Source organism: Biomphalaria glabrata, chromosome 1 (genome assembly GCF_947242115.1).
Source record: "Biomphalaria glabrata chromosome 1, xgBioGlab47.1, whole genome shotgun sequence".
Lineage (NCBI taxonomy): Eukaryota > Metazoa > Mollusca > Gastropoda > Planorbidae > Biomphalaria > Biomphalaria glabrata.
In genome coordinates, this window is record NC_074711.1 from 82,655,502 (window position 1) to 82,675,952 (window position 20,451).

Here is a 20,451-nt window from a genome sequence, read left to right on the forward strand (position 1 = left end):
AAGATAAGATACACATGCTGTATAATAACTGTGTCACAACAGTGTACTTTTTTGTATTACATGCCATCTAATGATGTTACCTGTTGAGGGGTTAGTCGCTGTAAATTATCTATTTTTTCCTTTTTTTCTTCATATGCTAACTTGCATTTTCTGATAAGCTCCTTTTCTGCTAAGCTTCTTTCAGTTTCATCATCTGAATACATTTTAAGCTCCACTTTTTTGGATTCATCATTGTGTGATCCTTTAGCTATTGAATAAAAAAAAAAGCTTGTGAACTATTGTAATTTTGAAATAAATAAGCTAATAGTTTTTATTATCATTTTTTAAATAATAAATTTAAAAAAAAAGTAAAATTCACTTCTAAAGTTATCTATTCAATTTACAAAATAAAATACAAAGTAAAAGAAAGAAAAACCTTTTGAATCACTTGGAGAAAAATGATCATTTGCAGCCAAATGTGACATAAAGATGCTTAGTACGTTTGGGTCAAATATAACAAGCTTTATCTTAGTTAACTTTTTTGCTCTGGAGTTACCAAACTGTTCAATGGCACCAAGGATGGATTTTTTTATGCCTTCAACATTCGCATGATGTGCACCTGAAAAAAGCGGAGTTAATATAAAAATATGAATTTAAAAAATCTTTTCTTATAAATGAAAGATATTTCTTCAAAAGAAAATTATATCTTAAACATTTGTATTAGTTAATCTAGTTGTGAATGTTAATAGACAAACTGTAACTCTGATAAGTCATTGTTTTTCCTGGCTAATTCAGGCAACCCATTCCATGCTTTAATGGCGCTAAGAAAGAAGGAGACTTGTATGAATTAGTCCTAGCAAATAGAATAAGAAATGTACCTTTATTTTTATATCTTTCTGAGTATTTATATGTTGTTGTTTTACATTTGTAAGTTATGGTTTAGTGTTTAAATATTATGTATTTTATGTATTATTGCTTACTTCAGTTTTTATTCTTCTGTCCTGAAATGTTTTTAAATTTAGTAATTTTACAAATGGTGTTACAATAGTCAAATGTGTTATCTTATATAATATAGAACTTACTTCAAAAAAGAAGATGATTATGTTATAAATTGTCATGGTTCTATTTCGCATCTATTCTAGGTTTTTTATGTTTTTATTGAAAAGGGATCACAAACAGAGGGCTAACCAAAGTTAAATAGCATTTTAGTTTTATGTTCTTGTTTTGACTTTGTAAAAATGTATTTTAATAAACTATAATAGTTTATTATTGGCATTTGTGTTAGTAAATATTGGACCTTATTAACATTCAATGTTTGTAAAATGTTTTGGATGTTCCTTCAAATTAAATCTCATATTAAAGTCTGTTTCTATAACTAGGGATGAGGACTCACCTCTAGATAAATAATGAAGTTATAACACAGTATACAAATAAAGCTCCCTTTTCATACTTGGTGATCAGGGGTGGACTGGGTATCAAAATCGGCCTGGGCATTACCATATAAACCGGCCCACAAATGGCATGTCATATATTTTCGGGGAAGGGGGATTTTTAACTCACTCCGCAATTTATATATATATATATATATATATATATATGTATATATTAGTGTGTGTGTATAATATGTAATTAATCTTCATTACATTCTGATCTTTCATTCTTTCAAACGTTTTTTCTACCCTAGACTACCTATAATTAGTGGAAAGACAGTACACACCGCCAAAGGACAGCTAGGGAGTCCGGGGCAAACCCCCGGAACCAAGCATTATTTTCGTTATTTTAAGCTTTAAAAATGCATATTCTGAGGTAACTACTGTGCAACTAGCCTGCAACTCTTCCGCTAAAAAAAAATCAAAAACCAAATCTGCTATTCAATATAGTCCAGCAACTGGTAGAAAATGGTAAAATGTATTGGAGGGGGAGGGTAACCACAAAACCCATTTAGGCTACGCTCATATATATGTAATTTGGTGACTGTAGTTTTCTTAAGTTGGCTGCACTAGGGCAGTAAGTAAATTTAAGTTTCCATTTCAGACAATGAGGTCTGAGGCAAGTGATGGTTTGAAGACTCCCCTCCTGGCTACGCCCATGTGTTATATTATAGGTGTAAGCCTAATTCTCTACAACATATATATAGTTTGATAATGCATCAAAAACTGGATGTATGCATTCATAGGATTACATAATGTATTCTATTTATACATGTATGTAGTCTGGAAACTATAAACAATACAATAGAAGCCAAATGAGTTTGAAGCTTTTTGGTATTACTCTTAGATTACAGATGTTACTTCAAAAATAAGATTGTTACGTCTTACGCATTTCATGTGCCAATCTAGTCATGCTTCCTCCTAGTACATTCTCAAAAACGTGATATGTATATGAATATACCATGACCCATTATTTAAATATAAATCTCTTTTCATTAAATATTGGATGTGACAGCGCTATATAAATTATTGTAATTATTGTAGATCTAATAATTCTCATCATTAATGACTTCATACTAAGCATAAATTTGCCATTAATTATAATGTGGGAAGCGTGGTCAAGAGGCGTAGTGCGCATGAAATTGGCTTGTTTTGGCTACCGACTGGGGCAGAGTTGTGTTTACTGAGCGCCTAAAGGCAGCACGGAAACCAACTCCTAGATACCCCCCCCCCCCCCCACTGATCCACAAATGAGATTGGACCAAAGCGCTCTGAGTATGCTATAAGCATGAAAGTAGTGTTATATAAAAGCTATAATAATAATAATAATAATATAAAAATTTATTTAGATCTAGATTTATTTTTTAATTAAATAATAATTTTTTTTGTAAGCCTTAGGCTAAGTGTAGTATTGTTAGATCTATGTTATTAAAAATAAACAAAAAGAAACTTACTTTTTCTTTTCAAATTGCAGAAAGTATAGCTTTATACCCATATTGAGCTGTGAATAAGTTGGGTGGTTTGCAATTTTGCGGCTGTGTGTATGTGCTAATTTCTATTAAGGAGAGCTAATTGTCGTGCCTATCTTTTTTTTTTTGTGTTTTTTTTTTTTTGCTGCATTATATCAATGTTTTCTAACTTAACCTCTCTCATCCCTCTTTTTGGTTAAATTTCATTGGAACCATTAAAAGACGGGGGAGGGAAGGAGCAAAAAACAAATAGGAGTGCCATCAAAGGCCCATGGGGACCAGCAAAATGATTATGCCAAACACAACCTCGAAGACATCAAAGCAGTCCATGGAGCTTGTGCATAGCAGAAAGTACGGTATAACGTTTTACAAATGATAATACGTACAGTGTATTGTGTATTTTTTGTGTGGATATTCTTGTTGAATTTCAAACAAAATTTATTGAAATAAGAATTAAAAAAAAACAAGAAAACGTTTTCAGGTCTTTATGTCTTGCTGATGTCACTTTTCATTTTAAGTTGTCTGCATTGAAATTTTTTTTTCTTTGGTGGCGACCAGACCGGCTCATTTTGTACCGTCCCACCAGGCATTTGCCCGTTTGCCCATATAGCCAGTCTGCCCATATAGCCAGTCTGCCCCTGCTGGTGATCCAAGAAGCAGATGATGTAAAGCTCATCTTTTGCTATGGTTGACAAGGGTGTTATGTGGCCAGCACAATAACCAATTTTACTTTCCCAAACTAAGGTACCCATTAGAGTTGGATGGATGTCCTGAACATCCCAAAATTAAAAAATCAGTCTTTTATCTGGATTCAAACTCAAGATACATAAGTTTGGAGGTCAAGTGCTTTACCATTTAGCCACATTGCCCCTTTAATGACCTCATACTTATTGATTTATCCCTTTAAAGCAGCAAGATCTGAAGCTGTATTACTTTAATTACAAATACAATAGGTGGTTTAATTAGCTCTATTGGCTTTTCAAATGTTGTAAATGTAAAAGGAATTAAATAATTTTTAGCTTAATGCATGTCACAAATGTGTGAATGAACATACTGAGAATGTATGTGTTGATTTTTTGCTATGTTGCTATGAGTGAGTCTCTCTGTCTGTTGGACTTTATGTCTCAAGAGACGAATGAGCAAGTGAGCAATATAAAACCATTCAATATTTGGAAATATCTGATTAATCTTTTGCATTTTCAACAACTCATCAGAACACTTTTAATTCTTTAGAAGGTACAAATGTCAGCCTATCAAGATGATTATTCAATCACAGACTAGTAGATAACAAACTTCAACTAGCTTAATATATGCTGAACGTAAAAAGGGCAGGTATACTGTAAAAAGGGCAGGTATACTATCTTTTATCTAACCTGCACCCAAAACTGGCATTGACAAAGTTGAAGCACCAATCTTGTCTGCCTCCAACAGAACTTTGGTAACACCTTTATCCAAACATCTGGAAAACTGATCTAGGCTGATGTGTATGATATTTTTGCACTGTAGCTTGGGTGCTGAAGTTACAACTACACCACATGACCTCATTTCATTTTCTTTAAAATATATTTTTGAACAAATAAAATAAAATGTTAACACTTTTAATATGTATACATTTATATATAAAATACAATAATTTAATCATACAAAAAGAGAAGACTATTGTTGAAATAATCATAGCATGTGTTGGTTGCAAAGTGTTTGTCTGTAAGTCAAACATTGTCACTTTGACTTTAGTTCTTTAGTCCCAAATTGTTTTGCTTTTAAAACTAAAAGCTTCAATGGGATGAAAATATTAAAACATCTAATGACTTGTCCAAACTAAAGGTCATGGCACCAGGTTAAAAATAAGTAACAATAGGTAGCTTACGTTTTGAAAGACATTCATCTTGCAGTTCTTGTCCACATATATTTAGTAATGTCTTGCAAACCTTGCCTAAAAAATACCAAAAATTAATGATAGTCTTTACCTCGTTATTTGGTAAGTTGGTATGTTGTTAAGAAATATCAGTGGCCTACTAAATATAATATTAAGGCTTAATATCCAAGATTGCGGAGTGCAGCATTTCACATGGTTTGCAGTCCAAAAATAAAAATAATTATAAAATAAAAATTTATAATAATATTATAAATGTGTCATGGAGGTAACTAACATTATAATCTTTGTGAGCCACATTTAAGAAAGAAATATTTGAAAGATCTGCTTAGCCATAACGGTAACAGTACTATAGAATCAGGTCTGGGAAACCAAACATTCTCAACCTGTATGACGACATTTATGCACTACCCAAGACAGCAGGGTTTCTGTCCAGGGCTTTTGCAAGAGAGGATTTGAGCCTCTCAAGCCCTCACTCAAATGGAGTTTGATGATGATGATAGAATCAAAGAGCTAAAATAACTTAATATGGTCGAGCATTACTTTCCTTTATCCCTACTTTCAAGTTAGTTTGTTGTTCAGTAAACACTACCTTTCGGTTGGTTCAATGATTTTTATTCCTTCAGTTCTTATAATATTATTATTATTATTTGATGGGGCAAAACTGGCAAGTTTACATATGAAAACAAAATAAAAAGGTTTAATAAATAATCATTTACAGAAATAATAACTTCAAAAATAATTTCTTTGAAATTTCAAGTTATTTTTAGCTACTTAATTTGAACACATCTTTGAAAAGCAGGATTAATTATTATATTTGAAATTTAATAAAAGCAAGAAACAAAACTTATATTAACATCAATATGCTTTTTTTTAATTCATGAAAAAAGTACATTAAAGTTACCTATCAAATAAATGATTAACCTGCAATTATAATTAACTTTTTTTTCAGCTGTTTAACCTTTTGAACCTGCCAGCCCGATTTATCTGTCTGTGGGTAAAAAAATCCACGCCCCGCCAGCCTGATATATTGGTCTTGTGCACCTTACCTTAAAGCTAATGTCCTTAATTAAAAATGCAAAGAAAAAAAAACTTGTCACATAGGACTATTCGACTTATGGTAAAGAGAATAATAGCACGCCCATGAGTTTCGTATTTTTTTTAAATGATAAATTGATTTACAAAATGAAAAGTCACTCTATTGATTCAGGTAATCGTAGGCTAATCAAAAAAAATAAACTTTGCATGAAGCAGTGAACTATATCCTCAATGATTACGAACTAGATCTAGAAAATGATTACAATGTTACTAATGATAGTGAAATAGAGACTGATTCGACCACAATCATCTAGAATTCTAGATCTAGATAAAAATCAGTAGTTACAGTAAATGAAGACACTAGATCAGCACCAAGTCCATCGAAGGAATGACGGGTCTGCCCAATAGCTTGCAGGTCTAAAAGGGGTACTTTACTATATTTTGTTATACAAATTTCCCTTTCATTCAGATGTGGTTAGCGTAATACCTTAATTTGATGGACACAATTTTTATAGTTATGCATAAAAAACATTACAAATTTCTAAAAATATTTTAAAAATTACATCAGCATTACCTGAGTGTGAGAGATCCATGGAATCTTTGATACCATTTACAATCACATCAGTCTTTCTTTCTTTGGTGATGTCCCCTTTTTTAATCTTAAGACTAACACTTCCATACTTTATGATGCCGCCTAAAAAAAATGGTTACAATTTACTATGCTGAAGTAGCTAATAATGGAGCCAATTTTTCTCTACCAGTCCATACATTTATATATCTGCGAGAAAACATGTACAGTTTACAATTACTGTCTTTTGATAGATGTGCTAAAATTGCTCATAGAGAATCTGTAAAAAAAAAAGACCAATCTGTGTATCTATACATGTGTGTTTTCAAAACATAAATTTCCTGATGTTACATGAGATTAACTTTTGCCTTGTAACTTTGGTGTTTTGTTTCTTTTTTTTCCCTTGATATTTAGCAGATATTCCTGGTTAAAGAAGCTTATTAGAATCATAAACAAGCCAAGTGCAAAAGTTTATAAGTGATACTAATATTAAGAAGTCAAGAGCAGAAAAGTTATCACTTCAACAGAGAAAGAATCCAACAAAAAAAAAAAAATCTGCTGCCAAACTGGTTTCAAAATGTTCTTGTCAACAAGTAAAGCATCAAAAGTTTTGTAAAACTCAAGTGAAAAAAAGGATGAGATGCATTCATTCCATCACAATAGGGAAGTTGGCATCAAGTGATTATTGATGCAAAGTTTAGGCATGGAAAGAAAAACTGATCACTGGAAAAGAATTGCTTGGATTTTGACAGGAGAAGAATCAACAATAGAGAACATCTGTTGGTCTATATGAGGAATCCACAAGAACTCTAACTCATGGTTTTTGGGCATAAGATAGTGGATAAACTGAGAATATTTGTCCTTGGATGATTACAATGGATGGAGAAATGGCATGAAGCATTATTTTTGACACCACAGACAACAAAAGTATTGTTGCTAGACTTCAGAGAACTTTCAAAAAAGGTTTAACTCTTCAAGCTTCAGTTCATTGTTAGTCAACACCACTTTCTCAACCTAAATTTTTGTTTTAAAGCTCTTGTCAGATTTCTTGTTCCCCACAGATTCACAATGTACCAACATCTATTATAAATGTAATGGAAAGGACTTTGATTACAAAGATTAAGGATGAGTGCAGTTTCACATGACTACACAAACCAAGTTGCGACCTGTATATTTTCCCACATCTCTTCCAAACAAAGTTGTTTTTCGATGGTGGTCTATTATAAATTTGTTGAATACATTTGGCAAGATATGAGGACTTGCATAAAGTTATTAAGGCCTCAGTTACAATCTTATGAGCTGACCTTTCTTAATTAAGTTATTTGCAGTACTTTTTGTTTCAAGAAATTTGTAGACAAATGCAGTATAATCAAATCCTAATAATATTCTCTTTGTAGGGACATGTTATTATGTATTCCTACTAATTTTATTGAAGCTTCATAGGATAGTTTTATGACCTCCATTGCCCTCATGCAATCTACAAAGGATAAGCTGGACCAATATAGTTGTCTTCTTCCTTGCTTTATTTTACTGTCAATAAAGTCAATAAATAGATTACATTTTAAAGTATATATTTTTTACTAATGGCTAATCACTGACCTGCTCAGTGATGACCTAATTTCCAGGAACAAGTAAGAGATAATATTCTGGACATGACTAGAAATAAAGACAAATATTTCCACTCTGATCTTGTTAATAAACATGTTATAAGAAGTTTCTAAGAAGGATTGAAGCCAGTTTATCAAGTGTCATCAGTTATTGAGAGTTGTATGATGGATGAGTGCTACACTTAATTTATTAGGATCAAAACTACATGTGACTAGCCAGATACACTTTTATAAAAATATTTTTTTTTACTGAAATTTTTTTTGCTGTTTGTCTCTCTTTCTTTATCATTGTGTCCTCCAGTGGCTCCTCTTCCTCCAGTGGCTCCTCTTTCTCCAGGGGCTCCTCTTTCTCCAGTGACCATTATTCCTTCAGCAGATAAAATTTTGTTGAAAGACTGAAAAAAATTACAAAAGCAAAAAGGTTTTGGTCATTAAAACAAAATTCAGAAATATTACTTACAGTGGATAGATTCAATGAGCTGATGGACCAACAGATTGTTATATTTTTTTTTAGTTTCATTTCATTCTTAGATCTTATCTTATATATTACAAACTTTACTTCAAAAAAAAGAAGATAATTATGTCTTACGCATTTCATGCATTAATCTAGTCATGTATGTCAATCAATGACTTAAACTCTGCTAAGTCGTTGGTTATCCTGGCTGATTCAAGAAACCCATTCCATTCTCTAATGGCACTAGGGAAGAAGGAGCACTTGTACAAATTTGTTCTAGTGTATGGAATAAGAAATGTGCCCCTATCTTTGTGTCTGTCTGAGTATTTAATTAAGTTTTGTTTTTCTATTTGTAAATTATGGTTCAATGTTTTATGTATTATAGCTACTTTACTTTTTATTTTTCTGTCCTAGAGTGTCTCTAAGTTTAGTGATTAGTAATGGTGTTACTCTAATCAAATTGAAATATTTGTTCTAATCTCACTGCTCTATTTGTATTTGTTCTAGTTTCTTTAAGCTTTCTTGAGTTGAGGTATTAAGGATTCTAGAACCCTAGATAATGATGATGGTGGCATAAATCTTATTCAGGTTGCTATAACTACCCTTTCTCAGACAGGATAATTTCCATTTCCCCTTCCTCCTCTCAATATTATTTACTTCTCTATGAAACTGTACTTTACATTAGCTAATGCATGATATTAAGATGAATCTAATTATTAAGCTTTATATTTATATTTAAAATTTACTTTTTAGGAGTAATTGTCTGAAAGTTAAAAGGGGTTTTTAAGAATGAGTATCACCATGTTGAAGATTAAGAGTCTGAGTTTCAATTTTCAGTTGATTTTACAGAGTTAATTACTTTATCTATAAGCATTTTTTTTTTAGGCATTGTAAATTTTTTACAAAAATTTCTAATAAAACTTGTAAAATAAATAGGTGTTGTTTTTTTTTTGCTTAATTAATTATTAATAATTATTCACAAGATGTTTTTTAAGAAAGAATTCAGCCTACAAAAATGTTTATCTAATTTATCAAGCACAAAGTATGTTCCAATCTGGATAATAAATTTTCCTTAGATCATGGAGGAGACCATAGTGTATGTTTAATGTCCCTCCCTCAACTGAAGGTCCCTAAAAATAGACAAATTTACCTAATTTTATCTCTATTAAAAAAACAAAACATATATTTACTTTAGCAATTTCTTGATCTTTTGGAAGAACAACAATATTAACTTTTAAATCAGAAGAGGAATTCCTTGAAGCAAACTTCTCAATAGTTTCAATAATGACTTGGGCTGAATTATCTGAAAGAAACAAAAGTTCCTTGATCTTAACCAGACACAAATTATCAACCAAGAAGAATGTCTTCCTTTAGTGGATACTCACAGTCACTTTCAAAGATGGGGCTACCGGAATCTCAATGACAAGGGAAAAGAAATTGAAGTAGAAAACAGACTTGCTAAATAAACCTGATGGCAAACCAACATTTCTTCTCAAGACTGATTAGCCTTTGCAATCGACAATATATCCAAAAATGTTTAATGCTAGTTTGTATGTTATATTTTTACTGATTTGAATACTTTGCAGTATTTTCTTGGACTCATGAAAGAATTGTATGTCTTTAGGCCAGCTCATATTAAGCACATTTTAAACACATGTGTCTATCCCCTAGAATAAAATGATTTATTATTTATTTCAAATTATAAGCACAGAGACATCTTTTATTCAATAACAGTCTATCATAAAGAATTGGGCAACACAAATTATACCAAGATTTGACCATGATCAAATAACAAACATAAAAGTAATCTTAATAAACGTTTGTAAAAATGGGCATGCTTAAATGTTTATTTACCTGAAGAGTAACCCAGATTCCCTGTACCTAAAGCTGGAATAGAAATAGAAGTGGCTTGCAGCTTGATAGCTTGTTCCAACAATTTGTAGACTAAATCTTCCATCTGTTATAAATATTAATGTTTGTATGAGTGATATTGTTCAATTATTCACTAAAAACAAATGTTAATGGTTGAAAATAAGACAAATATTTCCACTCTGATCTTGTAAATAAACATGTTATACAAGTTTGTAAGAATGATTTAAGTCATTATTTTAAGTGTCATCTGCTGTTAGGCCAGACACAGTTATCTTTCTTTATATTTAGCTTTCCTCATATTTAATCATTAAAATGTAATTAAATTTTAGAAATGTTTCTGAATCTGGCTGAAACATCTTATGGTCCAAATTAGCCTAGCTATTCAAGGCAAAGCTTGAGCTTCATATCCTTGTGCACACAGAAACTGAGACTATTAATTTTTTGTCATAAAAGAAGTGCAATATTAGTTAGCCAAGTTATTAATTACAAAAACATTTTCCTGAAAATGTTATATAGGATGTAAAAATGGAGAACGTTTATATGTAACAACTGGCTTGTAAAGCAAATAAAAATCACAATGATATACAATAAAAAATGAAAAATTTTTACAAAAAAAAAATTATTGAAAAAACTTAATGGAAAAGATACCCAAGCTTTCATGTACATAAACTGTTATATTAGGAGATTCTATACAGAAACCAAACTTTGATCTTGATAAAACACATTAGGTAGATAGAAAGAAGCTAAAAATAGCTGAGAACTGAATTAAGAACAGACATTTAAAAAAACTTGACTAGTGGTAGAAAAACAGGGGATAAATGTATAGTAACAGATTAAGAAAGAAATACTAAAAATAAAGTCTCATAAATTTACAAATCAATGTGAAACTTTTAGTCAATAAAACAAAAAGAACTAATTTTATTACAAAATGAAATTGAACCCTGCCCACCATCATGTTAATTAAAGTATACTAGTTGACCAGTGGCATAGCATACGCCACTATTTTGCAGGGCCGGCCTTAGGCCACTGCAAACTATGCGACCACAGTGGGCCCCACACTTTCATAGGACCCCCACTAATTCTAGGTGTATAAATTATTAAATTAAACCATTTATAACTTATAACATATTTCCTGCGGCCTCCTGATTTACCAGGAACTCCTGGAAATCTCCTGAAATTGCAAAATATGCAAAAAAGTCCTGGAAATATCCAGAAATTATTAAAATCTTTTGAAAACTCATACAAATCTGCTGAAATATATATACAAAAATTGTCATTTTGGGGTGTCATTTAATATGAAAAACGCCATTTGTAATTGTGGAATCTAGTGAAAGAAGCGTCTCGCACCTCAAACTAATGAAGAATTACTTGAGGTCAACAATTCTCATAGATAGATTGAAACATTTGGTAATTCTTGCTATTGAGCGTGATCTATGTAGGAAATACAATTTTTATGATATACTGTATGACTTCGCTACACGCAAGGCTCATAAAGTACGTAGTAAAGAATAAATAAAATGCATAGACGAATTTATTTTGAAATACAAACTCTTAATTTTCACTTATTATCCGTATCCCTACCCAAACTTGGCCATGCAAAATCCGTTTGGCATATGGCCCCAAAATGGTTAAGTCCGGCCCTGCTATTTAGTGACGGGTGAATACTACTTGTTCTCTCTCCCCCCTCCCCTTTTTTTTCACCTCTAAAATTACATGGGGTAACTCTAGTCCGTCCGACTTGCATAAATAAAAGAGTGATCTTTCCATTACTTGGTGTTCAAACTTTTGAGCCATGAAGAGAATTATATATATAGAAGATTAGCTAAAGTAAAACTAGCCTGCCCATTATCTCCTCTGTTACGTGAAAGACATGCATAGAAAATATGTTGACATGGTAAGTTGCCTCCACTTGACATAGCAAAGTCACCAGCTTTGATTCCATTGCTATATCTGAAAAGGTAACAAAAAAAAACCAATTTGGTGTTCTTGATAGTAGGAAGATTTTTCTAGTGCTGCTCCCCATGCTGTTTCTTTTTTATAAATGGCTTGATTAATACCAGAATAGCGACTAGAAGGCAGTGGCGACTAATCACAAAGTGATATTCATTGCAAAACAATGAGTAGAATATCTTTTAATTTAAATTTAATTCACAAAGATATTGCTTTAGCTTTTATGTTTTGATTTGCCCAGTTAAAAATGAAGACATTTACTTATTTCTTAATTCTTCTTGTATTCTATCTCCTGCTTCATCCAAGATTATTTTGGATAGTCTGCCTTTTGTTAACTCCAAAGACTTGTCAACAGTGATGACAATGATATCAGTCTGTATTTATAAAAATGAAAACAGAATTAGTTGAAAAATATTTAAAAATTAATAGCACTTTATGAAATAATATTCTTTCTCCCTTAAATGAAAGTATGGTTATGTAAAAAAAAAAAAAAGTATGTAAACGTAAAACACTCTTTTCATTATAGGTAACAAGGATTTATTTTATTCAATTCGTCGGTAGAAATGCATTCAAACATCACTTAGTCTTAAGATTCATGAAATAATGAAAAACTAGTATTTCTTCCATAATTGATACAAAAAAGGTGACTCACTTCCAGTATCTACACCACTATTAAGTAAATTTTACTTTTAATTAATAACTTCATTTTCTGGAAGTAGATCAGGTTAGAGCTAACCTAAAAATAATGTCTCCAACACAATGTCTGCCACTATGCAGACTAAATATAACAGTAAATGCAACTGACTTATTGCAAAAAGAACTTTTATACAAGGGTAGGATGTAATTATATTCTCTTTTGATGTAAAATAAAATGAGCTCGGCTAAGCATCATTGTTGATTCTGTAAAGATGGATTTTTTTGCAAGCAAAGTGTTGTAGTTGTGTGTAATTTTTATATTGAAGCTACTAAACTATAAAAAGGGGGTAAGAATTACTTGTTGGTGTAGCTTTTTCCTGGTAATGTTGATAAAATTTAAGTCTCACTAAAGCAATAGTTATCTATTAATTAATCATTAAAACTGTAATGTGTTATATATAACAATTTCAGCCATGTTTTAATTCCTGTGTCAAAATAATTCTTAGTAGGAGATGTATATAACTATTTCAGGATCACTGTGGTAATTGGGCTACATGATGACCTGCTGACCAAAGTCAAAAAATGCTAACTAATACTGCATAGTCATATCATGAGGTAGTGAGGGCTTGCAAAGACCTTTCTGCAGGGAACAGTACCAGGAAAAAACAAGAGAAAGACAGAAAATATGATGGGGAAACAGCATGAAAGAATGGACTGGCCTGTCATTGACAGAGATTCTAGTCAAACCCCAAAAGGCAGATTGAAATGGAGAGAGATGGTGAGACAGTCAATAGATCATCATCAGTCTAAGGGCTAGGTGAAAATGAACTGTTCCAGTGTTCTGTAACATTTAAACTAATGAGAAACTTTATTATCAGGAATTAATAAGTTTATTTCAATGTTTTTCATTTAGTTTTATACCAAAACAAATTATAAGGTACTATCTATTATTTTTTCCCTTGTTTTTATTCTGTAACAAATTCAAATCTCTACAAGATTAAAAAACAACTTACATCTTGTTTATTTATTTCACCAAGCGCAACATTAACTTTTATGCTTTTGAAATCCCAACCTTTTTTAGACAAAGACTTGTGCGGTGACTGACTGTTAAACTTAAAATCTTTAAAAAGATAAAATAAAAGGACACTGATTAATACTGATACCTTCACATTTCTTAATATCATAATATAAAATCAACATTTCCTCCATGAACTAACTATACATTTTTACTCAAGATAAAGGAAATAGTTTTAATGAAATATTACATTTATGTTGAAGTAACAAATATATAATGAAAAAAAAAAAAGAAAATAAGGGTGTATTATATATGCAAAATGGATTAGGCACAAGCATATCAAGTATGTATGCTTCATGTATGTGAAGGTCAAGTGTATTATGTATCTATATGTAGATAAGTACCTCTTTTATCAGCTAGCATAGTTTCAGTTTCAAACTGAATATCATTAAATTTGTTTTCAAAACTTTCCATCATTGTTCTGATGCTAGCAGCTTTCATATCACAGAAATAGATCTCTCTGAAACTGTTTCTTCCAGTTTCTATGAAGTCTTTGACCACATTTACCATATTTTTACATACAGAAGTCAAAGAGAACTTTAAGATTTCTGAAATATTTTTTTTAATCATCATAATTTTAGATTAAAAAAAATTAAGGCTAAATTAAGTAACAACAAAAATTTACTTAAATAAATGGATTGACCAGAAAGCAATATTAATTTTTAAAAAAACTAACTACAAGTCCTCAAATAAAAATACAACTTTCAAATTTCTCTCAATGCTTTAAACAATCTTAAAAAAAACAAAAAACAACTAACTTCCAAAGCCAACTGCAGGTAAACTTATTGAGGAATAATTTTTATTAGCCGCATAATGAAGACAAGCTCTCACTGTCAATTCTAATTCCTTCACTTTTTGATCATCACAATAGACAGGACACACAAGATGGAGTATACTATTTATATTGGACAAAGAGCCACTTGATGTTTCAGTGACTGAGCCAACAGAAGAAGATGTGCAGGACCTCATAAAGTCTATCTTTATATTCTGACCTCCTGTGGAGACAAAGATGTAAATTATTGTTTCAAAAAGTAATAGAATGTAACATTTCTAAAAGTATTATTTACTAAACTATATATCATATAGCTGTTCTAAGTAAAAATAGCAAACTGATGGTTGACTTGTTAATAAAAATAAAGACTAAAATCTCAAAATAGTTTTAAAAGTTATCAATCGTGGAAACCCCATACTGATGAAATTATTATAAAATCAAACAAAGCATTAGGGTTTATTTAAAGAAATTTTTATTTAAAGAAATTTTTACAGATCAAACAGGAACTAAAATGTTACATAACATTTGTTAGGCAAATATTAGAATATGCTTTCTCCTCAACCAAAGAAAACAGAGAAACTAGAACAGATGCAAAATAGAGCTGTGGTTTAGATTTTGGTTTTAGATTTTTTGGCACATTGGCACAATTTAGGCCATCTTGCGCCCCAAAATTGAGTGGTGAGAGTTATAACAAATGAATATTTACATTTGATTACAGTAACACCATTAGTAAAATCCTTCAATTTAGAGACACTTCAGGACTGAAGAATAAAAAGTAAAGTAGCAGTAATAGATAAAACACTGAACCATAATTTACAAGGACAAAAATCAAAACCTATTAAAGTGTTCAGAAATACACAAAAATAAAGCCACATATCTTATTCCTTATGATAGGCCAAATTCATACACGTGCCCATTATTCCCTAGTACAATTAGAGCATGGAATGGGTTGCCTGAATCAGCCAGAAAAAAAAATGACTTAGCAGAGTTTAAGTTACAGATTTAAATGCATCACTAGACTGAAACATGAAATACACAGGATATAATTATTTTCTTTTGAGTAATGTTTGTAATTAATGAGATAAGAAAACCTAAATACATGTCAACTATTTGTTTCATGTATATACTTTTTAGAACTATTAACATTCTAACTTAGTGACAATCACAATGAAAGATTTATACTTCTTACCTAGCTGAATAAGCTCTTTGCTCATAGCACTTACAAACTGCTGAGAAGGATCTAATGGATTGACCAGAACATCTACATTAAGTTCCAATATATTTCCTTGAAAAAAACTTATGTTGACACCATTTATGGAGCATTTTGCAATGAGTGTTGGAGTTTTCACTGCTACTTTTGGTTTGGAAGTTTTATTGGCATCTGACTTGAACAGAATAATACACCTGTGTTCTTCTTCAATGCTTTTTATCAAAGTCTTGCCTTCTGAATCATGGAGAAATTCTTTGATACCAAAAAACTTTAGCGTGACATTATTTCCAACTATTTTTGCCCTTCAAAAATATTAAAATATATATACATATACATAAATAGATACAAATAATAAGTTGAGTTAGCTGCTTTCAATAGTAAAAAAAATATGGTTCATTTCATAAAGTATAAAGTAACAATCTTCTTTTCTGAAGGAATATCTAGTGCTATAGTACCAATCTAAAAATAATTATCCTATAAATTAAAGATGCTGTTTCAAAAGAGAAGATAATCATGTCCTACATGTATCTATATATGGCATGTAAAAATATGAAAACTTTATTGGTCCAAACAAATGAAAATTAGTTTTTTTTATTATTTTCTACTACAGCATTACTACTATAAAAAAGAATAATAATTATAATGGCAATGTCTTCAATTTTGAATATTAAGGATCAGTGCAGTGTTTCAAATGACTATGCAAACTCAGTTGCGACCTGCATATTTTTCCACATCTGATGCAGACAAAGCCATTGTCCGCTAGTTTAAAAATAACAGTATAGAAATACACACACAAACAAAATTCTGGGGTTGGATTATCCTTATTTTTAAACATATGCCTGTTAGCTTCACAAATGTAGGCCTATTCTATACCAGCTAAAACCAAAATAAAATTTTTTATTCCTTGTGTCCATAAACCTTTAAATTTCCCTATTTACCACTCTTCAAAAACAAAAGATGAAAGACTCACTGTAATTATTAATTTACAAATCCTTGATTCTTTTTTATACCTTTCTGGTATTTCTTTGATTATCACACACTTGTTTGATTTCATTAATTAGACATAAGACGCATACACCTTAGAGTTGTGCTTTTTAAAAAACTCTTTTAGCTTTACAAAGAACTTTGAAAATGATTTCCAATGTCTTAGCAATTATTGGATGTAATGATCTTGTTCAGCTTTTACTTTATTTCTATGTAATAATCTCTAACCCTCTACTTTACTAGTACAGATATTTCTGTATGGGCATTTTATGACAAGATAAATACAAGTTTATCATGACCTAGTTTTGATGAGGCAATGAAAAGTTTTATTTTGTCAAGGAAACTAAATTTATTTAAACCATATTTTGTTTAGGTTTGTTGAATACATTCAATTATTAATAAAGCATATTTTTCAATTTCCCTATTATTTGTTTCATTGTTTTCAAATACAATGTCTTAAAATTCTAAAAAAAAATTCAAAATAAACTGGGTATTGCACTTTACAAATTCCATTTAAAATTAAAATACATTTATACAACTTCAGTTATTATGAAATATATTTTTGTTTGTTGTTGCTTTTTTTTCTGTCTTTGCTTTGTAACTTTGTTTGTTTGTTTCTTTGTTGCTTTTTAGTATTAAAGGATAAAAATGAAGACAGCTTTGATTTTTAAAATTGCTATAAATAATTAAGAGTGAGTACCACTATATCCGATGTAAACTACATAATATAAGACACTGTCTTCAATTCTGAAGATAATTAAATGATTAACGCAGTATTTCACCATGCAAAACCAATGCGACAATATTTTGCCACATCTGATGCAAACAAAGGGGTTGTCTGCCAGGAGTCTACTTTAGTTTTCTTTTCATAGTCTGTGCCCCTCTTTGACAATGGCTTCACTTTGGTCTCATATGTGTGTAGGGTAAAATGATAACATAGTATTGAAAAATTACTTACAATATATTTTTGATGAAACCTTCACAGCGCTCTACAACATCTTTCACTCCCCTGATAACACACTTATCTGAGGTGAACTCAATCAAAGCATCATTTCCTATAGAAGATTTAAATGTACTGAAGTCATCCATTAGGAATTTTTTAAGAAATCTGTGTTTCCCTTCCGAAAGGTGAATTTCAACTTTATGTAATTTGTTTGTATTCAAGTAAGTCTCAATTTCTTGAACGACTTGATATAACTGGTCCCCTGAAGCAATGATTGAGAGTGTTTTGCTTTGAGAATCTAATTTTATTATTGTACTGAAACTACTGTTGTCATCAATTAAACTGGACATAAATCTTGAGCCATCAGAAGATTGAAGCATATTTAGCATATCTTGGTTCATTGGTTTTGTGTGAACTTCAGCTTGTGATCTAATGATCTTTTCTGCATCTTTGATGTTTAGAGATTCAGACTTTAAATAGTACAGTTTCACACCAATCTCATTACACTGCATATAGCAATTATCTAGCATTGAATCAACTTTCTTTTGAGCATTGTCTTTCTTAAGAAACTTGATTTGATCTGCTGTCATATTATCTAGTTTACAGAAGTCCACATCTTGTCTGCATTTGCTTAAAATCCCACGATGGATATCCTCTAATTGTCTTTTATCATCTCCATTGAGAATGACCTTGTTAGCATTATAGTCCAAGTTTAGATTAATTTCCTTATGCCTGTCATTAATTTGATCAAAAAATTTACATTTCTCAAGCAATATGATTTCAAATCTTTCTAAGGAGACCTCTTCTTTGAGTTGAAACGTTTTTTTCTTTGTCTTTAGTTTAGAAATATCTCCACATGAAACTGTTTTTCCATAACTTTTTCCTGAAAGAAACAATTTATTGCACTCTTTCTCTTGTTGGACACAGTCTTCTTTTAATAACCTACTATATGTAGTGTTCATTTTGCTATGATGCCCAGGATTCTTCTCCTTATGAATTGATCTAGATGGAGTATGTTCAGCTGTTGTCATTTCATTTTCAGTGTCTTCCTTATTCATATAGTTTTCAGACAAACAAGGAAAATACCTTCGAAGACTAAGCTCTGAATTTTCGATTTTATGATCTTTTGAAAGCAAAACATCTAAATCTGAAAATACAGTATTAAATTATTATTAATTATTAAATATTAATATAATTTAAGTTACCAGACTAGAGATTAATCTCTAAAAATTATTATCTAGATTCAAATTGTTTTTTTAATTTTACATTATATCAGAGAATTTTATTTTAAAAAAAATAACAGCTATATTGTTAAATATAAGGCAAAGATATTTAGACGTATAATAATGTAACATAATCTGCTTAGCACTAACCTACTTCATCTTCAAAACAAATTATTGCTTGTTCATCACTCATCCGTTCCAAAGACTTCACTTTTCCTCCACCACTTCGTCTCTTATTTTCCAAATAGCGTTGCAATGTTTGACTGGAGATACTTGTTGTTAAGCCAGATAATAAAACACAATTTTGAATGGTAACAGGTGCCGTAATCATTTTATTACCACTAAGAGAAGTTAACTCCCATGTTAATGGTGTAATATCTGAAAGATATATAAGATATATAGGGCTATACATAAAATAGCAGACAATCTTTTAAAATTAAAAAGTCTACAAATAGTCTTTTAAGAAGAATATCAATTCTGCCTGTTTGTTTTTTGTTTTATTTTGTGTTTTTAATAATGAAGCTACCTGTAAGTAGATCTTGTCAAGATTAAATTTAGTCTACATGTTTGATTCAACTCTCCAACAGTGTAAATGTAGTTTTCAATTCTTGCACCATAATATTATAAAATCTTATCTTATCTTATAAATTTCAAATGTTCTTTCAAATAAGAAGATAACTTTGTCATTGTGTATCTATGTGTTATTTAGTTGTTCAAGTTAATAAGAGACTTTAACTTTACTAATTCATTTATTTTCCCTTACCATTGGTAATAGAGTGAATTGGCATTAACACACAACCTTGTATCAATTTATTTGTGAACAAGTAAATGTTTGAGACATCACCCTGAGGGCATGTCATGATAAAATACAAATTAATTAATTAAAAGTTTAATTGAGAAATACTGCACTAGTCCACACAATTGACATTGTGAAATACTATTGTTATCTATAAAATATTTATAATAAGTATAACTATAAAAGAGGCGCAGTGGCTGAGTGGTAAAGAACTTGGCTTCTGAATTGGAGGGTCCCAGGTTTGAAACCTAGTGAAGACTGTGATTTTTTATCCTGGGATCTTTAGGGTGCCTTTGAGTCCACCCAACCTTAATGGGTACCTGACATTAGTTGGGGAAAAGTAAACGTGGTTGGTCATTGAGCTGGCCAAATTACACCCTCATTAACCGTGGGCAACACTAACAGATGACCTTTACATTATCTGCCCCATTGATCATAAGGTCTGAAAGAGAAACTTCACTTTACTTTGTAGAAATATAAAAGATATCAATGTTATGCCATGTTATAGATTCTATTCTACAATTAAGTGCCATGCCACATTCAGCAGTAATCAGATAATATGCACTAAAAAC

General features: G+C 30.8%; 1 protein-coding gene across 3 annotated transcripts in view; it reads right to left on the reverse strand.

The window, feature by feature from the left end:
- LOC106074294 (protein mono-ADP-ribosyltransferase PARP14-like) overlaps positions 1-20,451 on the reverse strand; it is a 41,269-nt gene that overhangs the window by 6,801 nt on the left and 14,017 nt on the right. For all 3 annotated transcript variants that reach the window (XM_056018129.1, XM_056018130.1, XM_056018131.1), the window contains 16 exons: positions 19,234-19,461; positions 17,876-19,007; positions 15,913-16,235; positions 14,710-14,946; positions 14,296-14,499; positions 13,890-13,996; positions 12,502-12,614; positions 12,129-12,240; positions 10,273-10,375; positions 9,609-9,721; positions 8,215-8,359; positions 6,364-6,483; positions 4,746-4,811; positions 4,252-4,431; positions 416-598; positions 81-247 (listed from right to left, as the gene is read on the reverse strand). In XM_056018129.1, coding sequence (XP_055874104.1) covers positions 81-247; positions 416-598; positions 4,252-4,431; positions 4,746-4,811; positions 6,364-6,483; positions 8,215-8,359; positions 9,609-9,721; positions 10,273-10,375; positions 12,129-12,240; positions 12,502-12,614; positions 13,890-13,996; positions 14,296-14,499; positions 14,710-14,946; positions 15,913-16,235; positions 17,876-19,007; positions 19,234-19,461 — 3,533 coding nt within the window. The remainder of the gene's footprint in view (positions 1-80; positions 248-415; positions 599-4,251; positions 4,432-4,745; positions 4,812-6,363; positions 6,484-8,214; positions 8,360-9,608; positions 9,722-10,272; positions 10,376-12,128; positions 12,241-12,501; positions 12,615-13,889; positions 13,997-14,295; positions 14,500-14,709; positions 14,947-15,912; positions 16,236-17,875; positions 19,008-19,233; positions 19,462-20,451) is intronic.